The sequence below is a fragment of the Oncorhynchus gorbuscha genome, linkage group LG01 (genome assembly GCF_021184085.1).
Source record: "Oncorhynchus gorbuscha isolate QuinsamMale2020 ecotype Even-year linkage group LG01, OgorEven_v1.0, whole genome shotgun sequence".
Lineage (NCBI taxonomy): Eukaryota > Metazoa > Chordata > Actinopteri > Salmoniformes > Salmonidae > Oncorhynchus > Oncorhynchus gorbuscha.
Window position 1 is genome coordinate 27118918 of NC_060173.1, and position 17622 is coordinate 27136539.

Below are 17622 nucleotides of genomic sequence, written 5' to 3' on the forward strand. Positions count from 1 at the left end.
ATAAATGACAAAGCGAATTAATAAGCCCTCTGAAGGACGGGGAGATTGATGTTGTGATGTAATTATGATACCAATCACCAGCATATGAAATGAAAAGTGAGTGACAAAGCATCCACACCAATGCAAACCAGAGATCCATTCTGAAGGGTGCTCTGAAATGGACTGGAAGACCAATATAGTTTCACTGACATCAGTCATTTATTTTCCTAAAAAAAGGAGAATGTAAGAGGCTCTAAGAGGTACGTACACAACAACAAAGCTGCACATAGATAGATAAAACATCTCTAAGAGTGGTACCAAAGAGACAGGGCACAGCTAAGAGGAACATGAGAGTGGCACACTAGGCCCTAGCATTGATCAGCCGTTAATTTACCCAGGCTGCCTGAAGCGAAGGCTAAGGAGAGAAATGAGGAGTTTAATGGTGTATTAAGGAGAAGCAGGTGGAACAGTGGGCCCAGGGCTGTGTTTTGAATAGACTGATGTTATGAATACTAACCATGGCACATCCTCGACCTTGATCAAAGGGAAAAGTGCTTGGCATCGTAATGCATTGTTCCTTCAAGGAACAGCAGGGGCCTCAGCTTTTTGTATGTGCACCTTGCACATCTCTCTGAGTAGAAAGAAAACATTTGCAAAATGTAGTGTAATGAATTGCGGTTGAAATAAATGATTTTAGAAATTGAAATAGCATTCATTGAAAGAGATAGAAACAGAGGTATCAACAACAATACCAGTTATGTGCACCACACTGCTTAAACCATGGTGCATCGTTTTGTCCCCATTCTAAAATCAGGAGTAATGCTGGATCAGTCCTACGCATTGGCAGTCAAGCCTGCTAGAGCTAAAAAAATATTCAGCACTGCCCACTCTCTTGCCTAAACACCTGCTGGAACCAAAGCAGCCCGCCACCCCCAACCTGTCCTTCAAACACACACACCGTGTGGCAAAGAGAAAAAAATGTTTTAAAAAAAAAAGCTAATTGTATAGCTAAAGTTGTATAGCTAATCTAATGCTATTCCACACATTTTTCCACGAGGCTGAGATAAAATGTATTCTCATCAAAAACAAATCAAACCCGACTGTAGACTGTCATGATGTTTTTAGTGCTCAAACAGTAAGAGTAAAACAGGTACACTACATTTAGACATTGCTAACTACACATTTGCCTGCTGTGTTGTAAAGCAGCTGTAGCATTTCTTGCAGGATCAGACAGTAGCACACACTGTGTTAACTGATGCACAGGTCCTATACTCAGGCTTCTGAATCCCTCATTCAATAACGCCTGCAAAATGTAATCCAGGCAGAAAATGACACGATCCTGTCACAGGCTGGTCTAATAAACATGCATCTAAAGTCCTCTAAAGTTTGATGTTATTTTACACACCAGAGAACTTTGAGTCTATCAGATACATAGATTTTTCTTTTGTGTTATTGACTGTACGTTTGTTTATGTCTAACTCTGTGTTGTTGTTTTTGTCGCACTGCTTTGCTTTATCTTTGGCAGGTCGCAGTTGAAAATGAGAACTTGTTCTCAACTGGCCTACCTGGTTAGATGAAGATGAAATAAAATATATAAAAAAACATACATAGATACGTTTTGGGAAAAATGTGGCTACAATGGATACAAGAGCACATTATTTCAGGTAAATGTAATTTTACTTGATTCTGCAAACGAAGCCAGACATCCCATTTCAAATAATTTACAGGTGCCTATTACGAACTTCAAAATATGTTTTCACTGAGGAAGCAACTGGGATTTGATTTGATTTGATTTTGAGGAGGCAACTGGGTTATAATGACTGTGGCTTGTATCAACACCCTGTTATTGCACAAACAAACACACAAAAGACAAATTCATCCAAGTTGCAGAACATTTATATTTCAATTGAATTTCATTGCTAATGCTTCTTCTCCTCCCCTCAAGCGTCTGAATCCTCAGTTATGTAAAGTGTGCTAACAATAGACTTGCCTAGATTATCTGTAATTACAATCAGATTTTATGATTAGTTTAATCCAAATCTCATAAACCTTGGTGTGAAAAAGTCAAGCGCAGTTGTAAATCCAGACCTCTCCTCCCGGGAGGGTACTGTAAGAACACATGCTTTTCACTAACTGCTGATGGTGTGGGGTTTTACAGGGATGGTGACAATGTGTTTACTGTTGTGGTTCTTAAATCAGAGTTAGTTATCATTACTAGTTAGTAAGTAGTTAGTAAGAGGACAAGTCATTTGAGAAGCGAGGCATATTTTTAGCACTTTGTATCCTTTTGACCCTGCTACAGTTTCCTGTTCTTCACCAGATTGTACAACAATTAAAGTAAGTAATAACCATCATCATTCACACTTTCCAGGTCTATATCTAAGTCTTTAATATGAAACTTGACAAGGACGAGTGCTAGTGGTAATTTGATAATCATTCCCACTGTAGACAATCAACCATTTACAAGAACATTAGTCATTGTTGTAACCTGCTGGCAATCTCCATAATTATATGCAGAGACCGTGATGCTGTATGCAATGAATAGAAGGAGAAAAAGCTATTATCACTTCATATACAGCTGGCATATTCACTTACTTATACCGCAACCTCAACGGATGACCTTCCTTGCACAGAAAACACTTCTGGGTGGTGTTGTTTTGTGGCTCTAACTACAGAGAGAAAAAGGTTGTAAATAAGAACCAGACCGTACAGAAAAACAACAATAGTTTATTTGTAACCTTATTTTTGTGTATGAACTACAAACTCTGGTTTCTATAATCAATCTTAATCTTTTTTAAAAGGTCATGAAAGTATACTTACATGATAATCAATTTCTTATTCTTTTACAGCATGTTTCTCTTTTTCACTTGTTGAACAGTTTGTTGGCACATGTCAAATTAAAATTTACAAATGTTTTTTTTGTTTTATTTTATTTCAAAATGTATCTTGATATAAATCTACCACTAGAACAGCATTCCCTTTCAGAGAAAAATAAAAATGACGTGGAAAGAAAAACATCTTGCCCCATCTACCCAACCGAAACATTGAGATACAGTACATACAGAATGAGATGGATTGACTAAATGTCAATAGATCCACCATAAACGACTCCAAATGATGAAGGAAAGAGAAGGGAAGATGGATAAACTCTCATTTCAAACTTTTGGATCCAGACCACACCATGATCCCCAAACACACAAAGACATGGTTTACCACTGTGCTAAACTTCATGTAAACATGTTTCACCATGAGTAATTATTGTATTGGCAGGGATGTCACACTGAGGAACATATTTGTTTCATGTTGACTAAAACTGGGTTGTAGAAGCTCATGTGAGATGGAGTTAACTTAATTATTAATGACTACATTAAGTTGCACATGACATTAAAATAAGATTCATTCATCTTTGTGGATTACGTCTTCCTGTGCAAATGCTGCCAAAAGTATACCGTAGAAGTGACTTTTATACTTATTGCATCATTTATCTATTCTCTGGTTCTGCATCCCCTACTGTCTGGGTTTAAGTGGAAAAAAAACTGGGATGACACAACTTCGCATTATCATCTGCAACAACCTCTATACCCTATTGTTAAATGCCAAACACTGGTCAAGTGCAAAGGGGATGACATGCTATTACGTCACTGTAAAAATATTGTAACATAGTTGAGGTGTATTTCCATTAACACTATCCATAGAAATATTTCCATTTGACTATGAGTAATGAGTAAAGCATCTAGCCAATGGGAACTCTGTTAGCTCATGCCTTTCCGCACAAGGTCATGATTTCTATGGTGAATGAATCAGCCCACTACTGTATTTGACATCATATCATTAATAGTGCTTTCTCCCAGAGAAGAACTAGATGACATCTGGATGGGAAACAATGATAAGAATTTACCCCCAACCTTCTGTAAAATGTAAATGTTCTACACAATCATTTATTTTCTCAGAAACAGATTGGAACCGAATGAAAAAGGACTGTTGCATACTCTTTCTTAGATGTTTGACATTATGGAGGGTGTGGAGATCAAAAGTAAAAGGGAGTAAAAAATATCAGTTCACTTCATCTATAAAGAGACACCTGGGGCATGTGGCTAAGCCTTGGATGTGAAGGGTACTTGTTTGGCCTCTGTATTTATGGCACCATCTTTCACTGTGGGGCCTATTGACCGTTTTCCAGGGAACAGGGTGCCTGTGCAAAGCTGTCCACCCAAAGCCCCTGCAGGCACATCAATTAAAATGGAAATGGTGCCATGGCCGAGGTAGAGGGATGCAGGTGTGACCTGAACATCTGCTTGATGCCCGACGTCACACGCTTCATACCTAAATCCTCTCTCTGCAAAAGCCCTGGCACTCTGTCCTCTGGGCTTCATCCTGCACTTGGCAGGATCCCGGTGTGAATCTGAGGCTGCCGTGCCCAATGTGGGAACAGACTACAGACGACAGGCAATGTGCTGGAAGAAACAGCTGTGTTCGGGGTCCTAAACCCCCTCTCCCACTCACCAGTCAGCTCCTTGAAGTCAGGGGTCAGAGGTCACAGAGAGTTCATACAGGAGTCTCATCAGAATTATTGGGGGAGTTCTAGGTATCTTCTTTTGGACAAATTATTAGATCTTTCAACACCTGGAGAAGTGCTTAATTTCTCAGGAACCACATATGATACAGCAATATTCTGCAAATGCGCCCATATCTGTGATGAAATGGCACACCATTATAACAGATGGTGTCAGATGGAAACAAGGGGTGTGACATTCAGGGAGCTCTCATATGCCTGACTACATTTGCCAAAGTGATCTTAAAGCATCTTTGTGTGACTCACAAAGTTATGATGGATTAGAGCAAATAGAATAAAGAAGGAATCACAAATAGTATAAATACACAACTTGTAAATGAGACAAAAACACTGTGTGAAACGTGTGATTTTCTGGCAAAATAAACACAGTGAAACAACTATGAATCGCTTGTTGCTAACAGTTGGCCCTGGGTTAGTTTGGAACACACTTCCCTCGTTTAACGTCCCCAATCTATCGATGGCAGAGCCAAGTGTACATCTGTGTCTAATGCATTTGAGTGGAATATTTAATGAAATATTGTGTTATTATCAGATTTCATCGCTGACAGTCCCAGCGTTCACCCTCAGATAACAACCAAGCTTTTAATCCATCTAAATTAACAGATGGTCACAAAAGATTTCATCAATTAATTTGTGGCAGGAGGTAATCTCTGCGGTTATCTAGATATTCTCAAAGTGTGTGGGGTAAAAAGTGATTGCCAACTTGCCATCACATACACACTTATGGTTAGCATTAGATTCACATAGAGTTTGTAAGCATATTAGTAAACCAACCACCCTCAAATGAAGAAAAACAAAACATCTGATGAAATAAGTACTGAAAAAATAATTGCAGAATACAGTTTTTTTCTTGATTAACCACAATATATTTTTTCTTAAATAAATAACTTCTGTTTTGTAAAGACACTTTTTGAAACATTAGACATACCCTAGTTCCTTCCCAATGTCATTGAATAAACATCAACCACTGATACCCTGGACACACAGTGAGTCAAGTCCTCCACTTCCCATTCATAGTCCTCATAACTAATGTCCCTATTAGTAATTTTATCAGTTCGTCTCATTATGAAAAAAGTTTTAGATCTGGGTCTCTTGTACATTGTCTTTCGAGCTGGCCCGGATTAACAAAGGTTCGTGCGCCGAGCTGTGTATGGAGTTGATGGTGGAGACGTGGTTGTACGCAGTCTTATAGGTGTTGTAATGGTTGAGGTGCTCATGCTCGAGCGGGGGGAAGAGTCAGGTGGCCCTCCATGGCCGGCCCGCCCGTCACACAGTCCTCGTCCACGTTGATGATCTCGATGGTGCGCTGGGGTGCATGGTGATTCTGCTGGTGGTGCTGCTTTCTCATCTTGTAGAAGATGATGAGCATGACAGCGGCCATGAGGGTGATGGCCACAAAGCAGCCTATGATGATCTTGGTGGTCTTCATCACCTCGTCCAGGCCGGTCATTGAGCCACCGTTTAGGTCTGTGACGGGGATGGTAAAGGTCTTCTCTGTGACCCGGGTGGAGAGGGGTGTCCGGGCCGTGGTGGTGGTGGTAGAGGTGGATGAGACTGTCTCCCAGGAGCCGGCAGAGGGGGTAGGGCCCACATTATGCCCAACTGTGGTGCGCCCCTCGTCATGCACTGGCTCTATGGTCTCCACTGTCACTGTGGTAAAGTAGCTGAGGACGTTCTCTGTGGATGACACGTTGAGCGTGGCAGATGCTGTGGTATTGCCGGCTGAGTTGCTCACCATGCAGGTGTAGGTGCCCGTGTCCTGCATGGTGACGTTGGTGAAGTTGAGAGTGCCATCGTTTAGCACGGAAATGCGGATCTTGTATGCACCGTGGGTCATAATGGAGCCGTTGGGTGTAATCCAACTGACTGAGGTCAGAGAACTGGCCCTGCACTTCAGCTCCGCTGCCATGCCCTCTGTCACGTTCAAGTCAGCCGGAGGCTCTACGATAACCGGTGCATAACAATGGAAATAGTTCTGATCCAGCTCACCGATGTAGCGCCCCTTGTGGCTTGCTGGGGAACTGCAGCGGGCGCAGCAGCTGGTGTTGGCCGGCACCATCTCTTTGAGCCACCAGCTGAGCCACAGTATGTCACAGTTGCAGTTCCAGGGGTTGTGGTGGAGGTGGACTCTCTCCAGGTGGTGCAGGGGGGTGAAGAGATCATGGGGCAGTAGAGTGAGGTTGTTGTGGGCCAGGTTGAGCTCCACAAGCGACTGCAGGTCATCAAAGGAGTTCCTCTCAATGGTCTGGATCTGGGCGTGCATCATCCACAGCTTCTGCAGGTGGATCAGCCCTTTGAAGGAGCCGGGTCTGATGACCGTCAGCTGGTTCCCTGACATCTCTAGCTCGTCCAGCTTGACCAGGGGTATGAGGTTGGGAATCTCCTTGAGATTGCACATGCCCAGGTTCAAGTAGCGCAGGTTGCTGAGTCCCTCAAAAGCTCCCTCTGAGATATACGAGAGGCGTTTCAGTTCTCCTAAGTCCAGCCTCCGTAGTGAGGGCACCCTGTTGAACGCATACGATGGAATGCTCTCGATTGGGTTGTTCCTCAGCCACAGCTCCTTGAGTTTGGAGAGGTACTCAAAGGCCCCATTGGGGATGGTGGTGAGGCGGTTGTCGAACAGCTCCAGGGTGTTGAGACTAGCCAGGCCGTTGAAAGCCCCAATCTCAATGTTGCGGATGTGGTTCTTGCTGAGCTGGAGGATCTCCAGGTGCCGCAGGTGCTTGAAGCTGTCCACCTTGATCACCTGGATGAGGTTCTCCTGAAGGTTCAGATATCGTGTGTTGGTGGAGATGCCGTCTGGGACATCACGTAGTCCCCGCCGGGTGCAGATCACCTTGCTGAACTGGTTGCTGCAGGAGCAGACGGATGGGCAGGTCTGCGCGCGCACCAGGCCCGCCACCGCCAGGAGCTGGAGGGCCAGAAGTAGCACGAACAAAGGGTCGGACAGGACCCGGTTCCACCTAGGACCTCTCATCGTCTGCTGCTGCCAAGAAGAGGTCATTTTGTTCAACATTCATAATTCATTGGCTGGATCATCCACTCTTTGGGAAGAGGCGGGGTTGGGGAGAGCTGAAATGAGAGAAGAAGAGAGAAAGGGGAGGTGTAGGTTAAAAGGGAGGAATGTAAATGCAACTCCATCATGTATTGCAATATGATGTGATTATAATGTGTTTACAATATATAATTATAACATGTGTACATGAGCTCTGAGTCTTTTAATGCAGTTCTTCTGAAATGAAACATTGAAAGGATAAACCGTGCATAATTAAGGATGTGGCGGTCATTACATTTAGTCAGCCGGTGATTGTCAAGCAAATAACTGCCGGTCTCACGGTAATTGACCGTTAATTAACATAAACACATTTAGCTTCTTCTGGTTTCCACATTTTGCCTACAAGTCACTGATGCAGACCTTTGGAACATCTACATTTAAAAAACGAAACATGATATGTAGTCTATTTTAGAAGAACAGAATAGCATACTTTGAGTTGTCCTTATGTTACTGTAGGCCATGATCTGGCTATGCCAATGGCTATGGGCTACACTAATTAATTTAGCTGACAAGATATTCTTAGAGATCCATGGCATTATTTTAATTATTTTATAGTATGAAGAATAGAATTGAAAATAGTTGAATAAAATAGAAAGGATATTTTCCCAAAATGATTATAGGGAGTGCACACAAGTGGCTATTCCGTGTTGAGCAGTTAACAAAGATACAGGTATTCCTATATGCTTAAAACCCCCTTTTTTTCAAATTTGTCCTGAATGACATACCCAAATCTAACTGCCTGTAGCTCAGGCCCTGAAGCAAGGAAATGCATATTCTTGGTAACATTTGAAATGAACCACTTTGAAGTTTGTGGAAATATGAATTGAATGTAGAGAATATAACACAACAGATCTGGTAGAAGAAAATATAAAGAAAAAAATCAACCGGTGTTTTTTTAACACAATCTGAAATGCAAGAGAAAGGTCACTGTTATAGCCATCACTCTGGTTTTAATTCCGATAGTGTCCACAAGAGGGCAGCAGTGTATGTGCAAAGTTTCAGATGGATAACTTGGAGTATGACTGCTCCTCAAGACTTTTAGTGTGAAGTCCCCATGTACATTTGGGCAAATCATGAAAAACACATTCGTGTTCATATTCCATTTTTCTGATAGATAACCAGCTTGCAAAATAACCCGTTTTCATAAATTAATAACTCTGAATATCCTAATATTTTTTGTCCAAAATGAAAAGGCATGATGTCGTACAAGGTTAGTACCTACATTTTATGACATATACATGGTTTACTCCCATAAATCCCAGCTCATTGGCTATCTAGATAGCTTTGTTTGACCCTGATAGTTGCTTATTTGACAAAGATACAGTCGTTCGAGTGATGGCCACCCGCGTCTTTGGCGTGCCATGAAGTCGTCGCTCTCTGACCAAATATGGTGTCCTATAAGATATACTACACTCCTAATGAAATAGTGAAGTTATGTTACCTTCTAGGATCGTTGAGGAATAGATATGAACGTGGTTTGACTCGTTCAAACAACGTTCAAGGTGAGATTTTCACAGATTCCTTTATTTGCAAATTAAACATGTGGAAATACAAAATCAATTGTGTGTGTTATATGAAAAATTATTTTATCTAACAGGACGACACTTCATATTATCTTTGGGACCCTTTGGATGATAAATCAGAGCATGATTTCAGGTTGTAAGTACTCATTTCACCTTCAGAGGTGAATTTATCAAACCTATCACGTTGAAAAAAGTGTTTTGTTGTTAGGAGCTCTCCTAAAACAATAGCATGGCATTTTTGTACAGTAATAGCTACTTTAAAATGGGCAGTGCAGTTATATTATCAACAATTTAAGCTTTCAGCCAATATAAGACACTTATATGTACCGAAGTTGGTTGTTTCTCTAAAATATATGATCTTGACATAACACACTGTATGATTTACAACTGTCCCGTTGATGGAACGCCGATCCTTTTAATTTAACTTTAACTTTAATTGTGATACAAATGTTGGTGTATATGATTAAATGTTTATACATTCTAAGGCTGCATGATGCAACTCTAATGATGATTTGAAAAAAGTTCAATGAAAGGCATGAGCTCTTTGTTTGTTGCAAAGGCCGAACACACTTCATCAGTCTCTCATTTCCAATTTGACAAGCACTTGATAATGCCTTGAGTTTCCCGGCTGCATCCACTTTGTGTGGCCGTAATGCCCCCTAAAAGAATCTATGCCTTTTGGGGCCAGTGCCCATTGTGCCCTTGGGCTGAATATAATAATGATAGTACCCTTCTCCCGGCTGCATGTCGAAGCACCTCTCACTCGCATGGCTATCGGTCTCGTGATCTGTGTCCTTATCCAACTCTGAGGTGCATAAGGAAGATATTGGAAGAAATGTCCACATTTACTTTTCATCAGTCAACAAGATGAGTAGGCCTAACGAACTGTTGTTTGAATGATTGGACCAAGGCGCAGCGTGCGTAGAATTCCACATGTTTAATAAATAGGAAACTCACCAAACAAAACAGAAGAAAAAAGAAATGTGATGTTCTGGGTTGCTCACAGGCAGCTACACAAAAACAAGATCCCACAAACAACAGGTGGGAAAGGGCTGCCTAAATATGATCCCCAATCAGAGACAATGATAGACAGCTGCCTCTGATTGGGAACCATACCAGGCCAACATAGAAAAAAAAACTAGAATGCCCACCCTAATCACACCCTGACCTAACCAAATAGAGAAATATGTGACATGAACAGCAAAAGCACTAGCCTATGTCAATCTACTATCCCCCCTAGTACAACAGTTGACCTATTCTATTCTGTGCGAGAAACACATATTCCAAACATAGTCTGGGACAGTTGTGGCATGCGATAGATCCCAAATGAATACAGTCACTATCATCAAAACACCTGTTTTGAGCCTGACGCAACAGATGAAAACATTTAGCTTCGAGTGTTGATCAACTATTAGGCTCTTTCTTCACATTATAAGCACAGCAATGTTCACACAGCATTAGGCTGGCTATAAGAGCAAATGTTCCATTAAGCAGGAAAACCAATTCTCAAAATTGACCAGAAATGCAATAGGCATGTAATGCTTTTATTATAAAGGTGCATTTTAATAGTGAAAAGTATATTCCGCAAACTCACACGCTATGTATAGTATGCCAGCTAGGCACTACACCCATTGCAAAGCAATAAACTGGGCATCATTCACAAGTGATAGGCTAATATATCATTCACATGGGATAGGCTAATATTGTTAACCATCACACTATTCTTGATGAAATCTTGTCTTTACATACACTAAATAATATATGTTTTAAATTAGTTGTGATTTAGAATGACCCATTATCAGCACCTGACTCGAAACAGGGGCAGCGGGAAAAATACATGTCATCTATGAACTTAAATACATATGGAGGAAACTTTCCTGTGTTTCTTTTCATGCCAGCCAGGTAGGCTACACTGCTGTTGTAAAGAGAAGCAAGGTGCTTAATATTAGAAAGTTGAGAAATAAATATAGTAGGCCTAGTGTGTAGAAAGCTGATGGGATCTTCCTTTTTTAAACCTTTTGCCGAGGCCATCACTTTTCTCACGCAATTCCATAGCCTATAGAAATGCTGCGCAACATGAGCTCATGCTGTCATGATTTTCAAATGTTCATTGATGTCAGAGTGATTAGAGGGCCAGTAGAGTGCTGAGTACCAGGTAGTTATCAAGTTTGGTAGGCTACTAATGGCCATCAGAGCTTGGAGAAACCTAATTACTGTGACTAAACGTTCATGTGGAATTTGACTGCTGTCATGACTTGTGACCGCTTGTGTGGCGGTGTGCCCCTATGCATAATCTGCCTAAAGAAAAGGTTACAGGATTAAGTACACACACACACACACATACACAAAACAGAGACAGAGACACCAACATACACGCACACACATGCACACAGACATGCACAACACAGAGCCCAAAATATAAGCAATCCTCTGTCATTCACAGGTGCATACAGGGTATGGCCACATCAACCATTTCAGATAGGATCTGACAAGACCATAAGGTGCCAAAACCCCAAACATAAAAACAGAGAGGGAAATGATCCAGTCCACCCCACAATACACTCACTCACTCACTCACTCACTCACTCACTCACTCACTCACTCACTCACTCACTCACTCACTCACTCACTCACTCACAATGTGAACCACAATATGAACTGGCGATGACCTTGGCAGTGTGTTTTATATCTATTTCTGTTTCTGAGAGTGTTCCCCTTGCAGTCTCAATCTCAGTCACATAAAACAAAATCACAATAATTCATCCAACATGTGTGCTGTATCTCTCCAGTGGAGAGGAGGAGTGGAGGCAGGCACAGCCATGTCTGAAGCTGTGATGTGATTTATATTTCAGACTGTGGGGACATAAATAACAGGAAAGTTGCCACCCACCAGTCCTTCAATCAAGCAGACATTTTAGGAAAGTTCTGATTACACTTTGCAGTGATGCTCAGAGGCCTCTGTGACTGGACTGTGAAAAGGCAGAGCCACAAAGATAGCAGGGAATGATTATCTATCGTATGTCATGTTGTTAGGGGATGTGTATGCTGTACCATGCTTGCCTCCCCTCTGTGCTGGTGTGTGTGTGTGTGTGTGTTTGCAGGCATGTGTGTGTGTTTGCAGGCATGTGTGTGTGTTTGCAGGCATGTGTGTGTGTTTGCAGGTATGTGTGCATGCATGCCTTAGTATGTAAGAATAAATTATGCATGTGTACTTTCATGTGTTTGTGCTCTTAAGTTTCTATATGTACTTTTGCAGCAGGTTCAGACATGACTAAATGACTTAAATGTAAATGTAAATATAGCTTTGTGTCTGTCTGACTGTCACTATGGATCAGTGGAATCACCATGATGCAGTACTGTATTTTAATGACATTTGACTTCAGTGTTGCAACCTACAGTATGTATGAGGGAGCCACACTAGTGCTCTTGAAGAAGGTCTTAGCTACAGTACATTCTCCAATGTGTCAGTCCAGCCATAGGGCCAGCTCTGGAACAAAATACGTCCCATTTTTACTGGAGGATGGGCAGGCTATTACTGTAACTACCGATTAATTTCATGATTACCAAGGCCATTAATTATTTAATTACCTTTACCCCAATTCTGATCAGCCCATAGCCTGAGGGTGGACATGGTGTTTCTGTTCAGGAGATCAGGGAAATGTGACAGGGAACACACACAAGGCTGAAAATCACATTCCATTACGGCTCCTTTAATTTGTTGGGCATTAATTAAGGCAGAAAGAAATTGACAATGGTTAGAAATTTAGAGCACAATGTTACTTTATTTTGGCATGCCTGGTCTCTTTCTCATACCTCATTGGTTACCATGCCTTATGGATTGACATTGTATTGGAGGTGACTATTTGAGGGGGATGTATTCAGTGCAGTACATTAAATTAAGCTGATCAAACTTTTGTCCATAAAATACAGTAAGACTCACTACCTACATCCAGCAGAAGTCAAATTAGCAGCTACTTTTAAAGCACCCCATAGACAGCTGTATCTTTTATCCCCTTATGCAATGTCATTCTCTACTTATTTCCTCATCCCCTAATTCTCCACCAATAGAGCCTTGAAATAAATTAAACAATGAAATCAAAGGTACGCAATCCAATTCATGACGAGAGAGAAAAGAAGATGAAGTTGATTTACGAAGCAATCCGTCTCCTCACTGACAATGAGAGCAGCGAAATTGGATTTAGAGCTGGGAGGGAATTAGATGGAAAAAAGATAAACAAAATGAGATTAAGAAATGAATAGGTTTTAAAACTTTTGTCCCCATAAGAGACGATGAACTGGCAGTAGGCTTCTTGGAAGCCTGAGAGCAGGGGAAACGGCTAAAGCATGACCCAGATTGGCAGAAAGCAGCAAAAATTAGATAAGCAAGATTTGTGAATTCATTTTCTATGTAGTTGACAATGGGGAGAACTGTTTGAGAAGGAGAGCTGTTTAAAACTTGCCATCTCTGTCATGAAATAAAAAGGCCTCCACAATGTCAACAATCAGGCAATTCCAGGTGATTAGAGTTACGCACAGGGTAAATGTTGTGCCTCACCAAAGATGTAGGATCCGATTCGGACTGAAAACCCAACCTTGATCATTAGACGTATAACACCATCTGACCCTGGACAAGCAGTCTGAGACAATTACTACCGAATCCTAGAGCTGGACTGCAGAGGCCAATTACCCTGATCAGCACAGTAGCTCTCTGCCCTCAGTGCATGGCTCAGCATCATGGTGTAGCTTCATGCAATCACGCTCCCTGATAGTCCTCTCGCCACACTGCTAGGTACAGTGGGTGTAATAACTACAGCCCATGTGCCATCAGGCAGCAGGAGAAGAGCATCACTAGTTCTGCTGCCCAGTCTCTTTATTTTTAGAAAGTATATGCCCTTTGATACGACAAAGCCAATGTAGCCAGAGGTATATGTTTCAACTAAATTCCAAGCCATCAGATAGCAGGGGAAGAGTAACCAATGCAGACCCAGTTCAGAGCAATGACTGGACAATACTTTGAGGTTAAGGATCGCAAACTGTACACAACATCAACCATGAATACAAATACCAGGGTAAAAAGGTCAACCTTTGCAGTATATAAGGCGTAAACATTGCAATATAAATTTGACTTAAATTCACCACATACTGTAGGTAGGAATATAAACTGGGTATACCAAACAATAACTTCCTAATATTGAGTTGGGCGCCAAATTCTTCTTTAACCTGTCTCCTCCCCTTCCTCTATGCTGATTGAAGTGTATTAAACAAGTGACATCAATAAGGGATCATACACTACCTGACCAAAAGTATGTGGACACCTACTCGTCGAACATCTCATTCCAAAATCACAGGCAGTAATATGGAGTTGGTCCCCCCTTTGCTGATCTAACAGCATCCACTCTTCTTGGAAGGCTAGATGTTGGAACATTGCTGGAACATTGCTGCGGGGACATGCTTCCATTCTGTGCAGGCCAGTCAAGTTCTTCCACACCAATCTCGACAAACCATTTCTGTATGGACCTCGCTTTGTGCACGGGGGCATTGTCATGCTGAAACAGGAAAGGGCCTTCCCCAAACTGTTGCCACAAAATTGGAAGCACAGAATCATCTATAATGTCATTGTATGCTGTATCATTAATATTTCCCTTCACTAAAACTAAGGGACCTAGCCCGAAACATGAAAAACTGCCCCAGACCATTATTCCTCTTCCACCAAACTTTACAGTTGGCACTCAGCATTCGGGCAGTTAGTGTTCTCCTGGCATCCACCAAATCCAGTTTACTCTGTCGGACTGCCAGATGGTGAAGTGTGATTCATCTCACCACTGTTCCAGTGTCCAATGTCAGCAAACTTTGCGCATGGTGATCTTAGGCTTGTGTGCGGCTGCTTGGCCATGGAAACCCGTTTCATGAAACTCCCTACAAACAGTTATTGTGGTGACGTTGCTTCCAGAGGCATTTTGGAACTCGATAGTCAGTGTTGTAACCAATAAAATACAATTTCTACATGCTTCAGCACTCGACGGTCCCATTCTGTGAGCTTGTGTGGCCTGCCACTTCGCGGTTGAGCCGTTGTTACACTTCACAATAACAGCACTTACAGTTGACCGGGGCAGCTCTAACAGGGCAGAAATTTGACGGTGCCACCCCATGACGGTGCCACCTGTCCAACACATTTAAGCCATTATGCCACAACTTTCGAAGTATGCTTGGGGTCATTGTCCATTTGGAAGACCCTTTTGCGACCAAGCTTTGAGATGTTGCTTCAATATATCCACATAATTTTCCTCCCTCGTGATGCCATCTATTTTGTGAAGTGCACCAGTCCCTCCTGCAGCAAAGCACCCCCACAACATTATGCTGCCACCCCCATGCTTCACGGTTGGAATGGTGTTCTTCGGCTTGCAAGACTGCCCCTTTTTCCTCCAAACATTATGATGGTCATTATGGCCAAACAGTTCTATTTTTGTTTCATCAGACCAGAGGACATTTCCCAAAAAAGTAACATTTTTGTCCCCATGTGCATTTTCAAACCATAGTCTGGCTTTTTTATTTCGGTTTTGGAGCAGTGGCTTCTTCCTTGCTGAGCGGCCTTTCAGGTTATGTCGATAAGGACTCGATTTACTGTGGATTTAGATACTTAGGTACCTGTTTCCTCCAGCATCTTCACAAGTTCCTTTGCTGTTGTTCTGGGATTGATTTGCACTTTTTGCACCAAAGTACTTTCATCTCTCGGAGACTCTTGGTGACAGAACGCGTCTCCTTCCTGAGCGGTATGACGGCTGCGTTGGCCCACGGTGTTTATACTTTGCTTACTATTGTTTGTATAGATGAACATGGTACCTTCAGGCGTTTGGAAATTGCTCCCAAGGATGAACCAGACTTGTGGAGGTCTACATTTTTTCTCTGAGGTCTTGGCTGATTTCTTTTGATTTTACCATGATGCCAATTGACTCAAATGATGACGCTTACACGTTATAGTGTAGCTTTCAACAGATTCATACTACAGATATGACAATGTTTGTAGTTGTATGAGTTGGGATTATGCTGGTTCATTCTTTAGCTAGCTAGCTAGCTCCATGTCTAAATAAAAGACTCCACTTCAGTCGGATTATTACATAACCCATCAAATTAGCCAGGTGTGTCTGGGGGAGATTATGGCCATCTATTGTATTTCATGTGTATATGTCTAAACAATAGTGACCCATCCACTTAGCTAGATGTGGCTGGGGGGTGGTTATAGCATTTCCTTCACATGACCCATACATTTAGAGAAATGTGTCGGGTAAGCGTCATCTAATAATGATAAAATATTTATACAATATTTTTTATCTGGACACTTTCTGTTTTTGATATTTACTATGCAAGTAACCACTGTATCGTTTACACCTTCTGTATCCTCTGCATGTGACAAATAAACTTCAATTTCATTTGATATACTGTTTGTTTACCTCATGGCCTCACATGTGAGTCCTTAAAAGATGGGTCTGGCTAAGGCTTAAGAGGGTGTGAACGATGCTGAATGGGTTTAGACAAAGACGAGCTCTCCAGTTGGTGTACCCAAATATTCAAGGGCCATTTTTCTCAAAAGTGGGGTTACAAGACTACTTTCAACTGTGAAATCAGAATTACTTTCCCATTGTTCCTTAGCTGTAGTGTCTTTACTTTTATCCCAATGTAAAATACACAATTTCAAATTTTGCTACATAAGACCGAATCGGGGCCGGTCGGTAGAGATGGGTTATCTTCTTCATCCTGTTGTTGGATTACCTCATTCACATGTTTAATAATGTTTCAAATAAAGTAGCTTCCATGTGATTTGTCAATGGCTGAATCAAAAAATGAAAGGCTATGATGTAGTGAGTGAAGTGATGTTATTTTTTAAGGTTAAAATATAAATATTATCTGCAATAATCTGAACCAATTCCAATGTTTCATTTGATATACTCTTTACATATGGAAAGGCATAACTGGTAACTGCATAATGTAAATAGTATGCAAACTGTAGATGTAACCTAACTCTGTTTGACTGGAAGCATTAGTCACACAGTCTCTGAAAACACTGTCATTTCTATTACAGCCCACAGCTACTCACAGAATACTAGTATGATCCTGCCTCACACCCTCTCCCTCTCTCTCTCTCTCTCTCGCTCTTTTGGACATGATAGGAGGACCTGTCAACGCAGCACCTGGAGGCAACCAAGTGGAAATAGACTTTGGCAGCGGCAAAAACAAAAGGCCCATCTTTTGCATGATACACCAAATCAATATACCTCCAGTGGAGGGGCTCATACTTCACAAACACAAAGGACACCTTGCTCAGTGAGCTCAACCCACCCTGGCCTGTCAGATACCTTCCGCGATGAACCTGAGAAACAGGGAAACACACACACACACACACACATACAAACATATATACACCCACACTAAAGTATGCCTGCACAAAGGCACATGCATGTGTACATAAACACAAGCACAGGAACTCACACACAACC

The 17622-nt window shown here is 41.7% G+C and overlaps 1 protein-coding gene across 1 annotated transcript in view; it reads right to left on the minus strand.

Annotated features, from left to right (window-relative positions):
- Window positions 1-2690: 2690 nt before the first annotated feature.
- LOC124035667 (leucine-rich repeat-containing protein 4C-like) overlaps window positions 2691-17622 on the minus strand; it is a 100531-nt gene continuing 85599 nt past the window's right edge. The window contains 2 exon segments of the mRNA XM_046349241.1: window positions 2691-5782; window positions 5784-7624. Coding sequence (XP_046205197.1) covers window positions 5630-5782; window positions 5784-7568 — 1938 coding nt within the window. The 5' untranslated portion in view covers window positions 7569-7624 and the 3' untranslated portion in view covers window positions 2691-5629.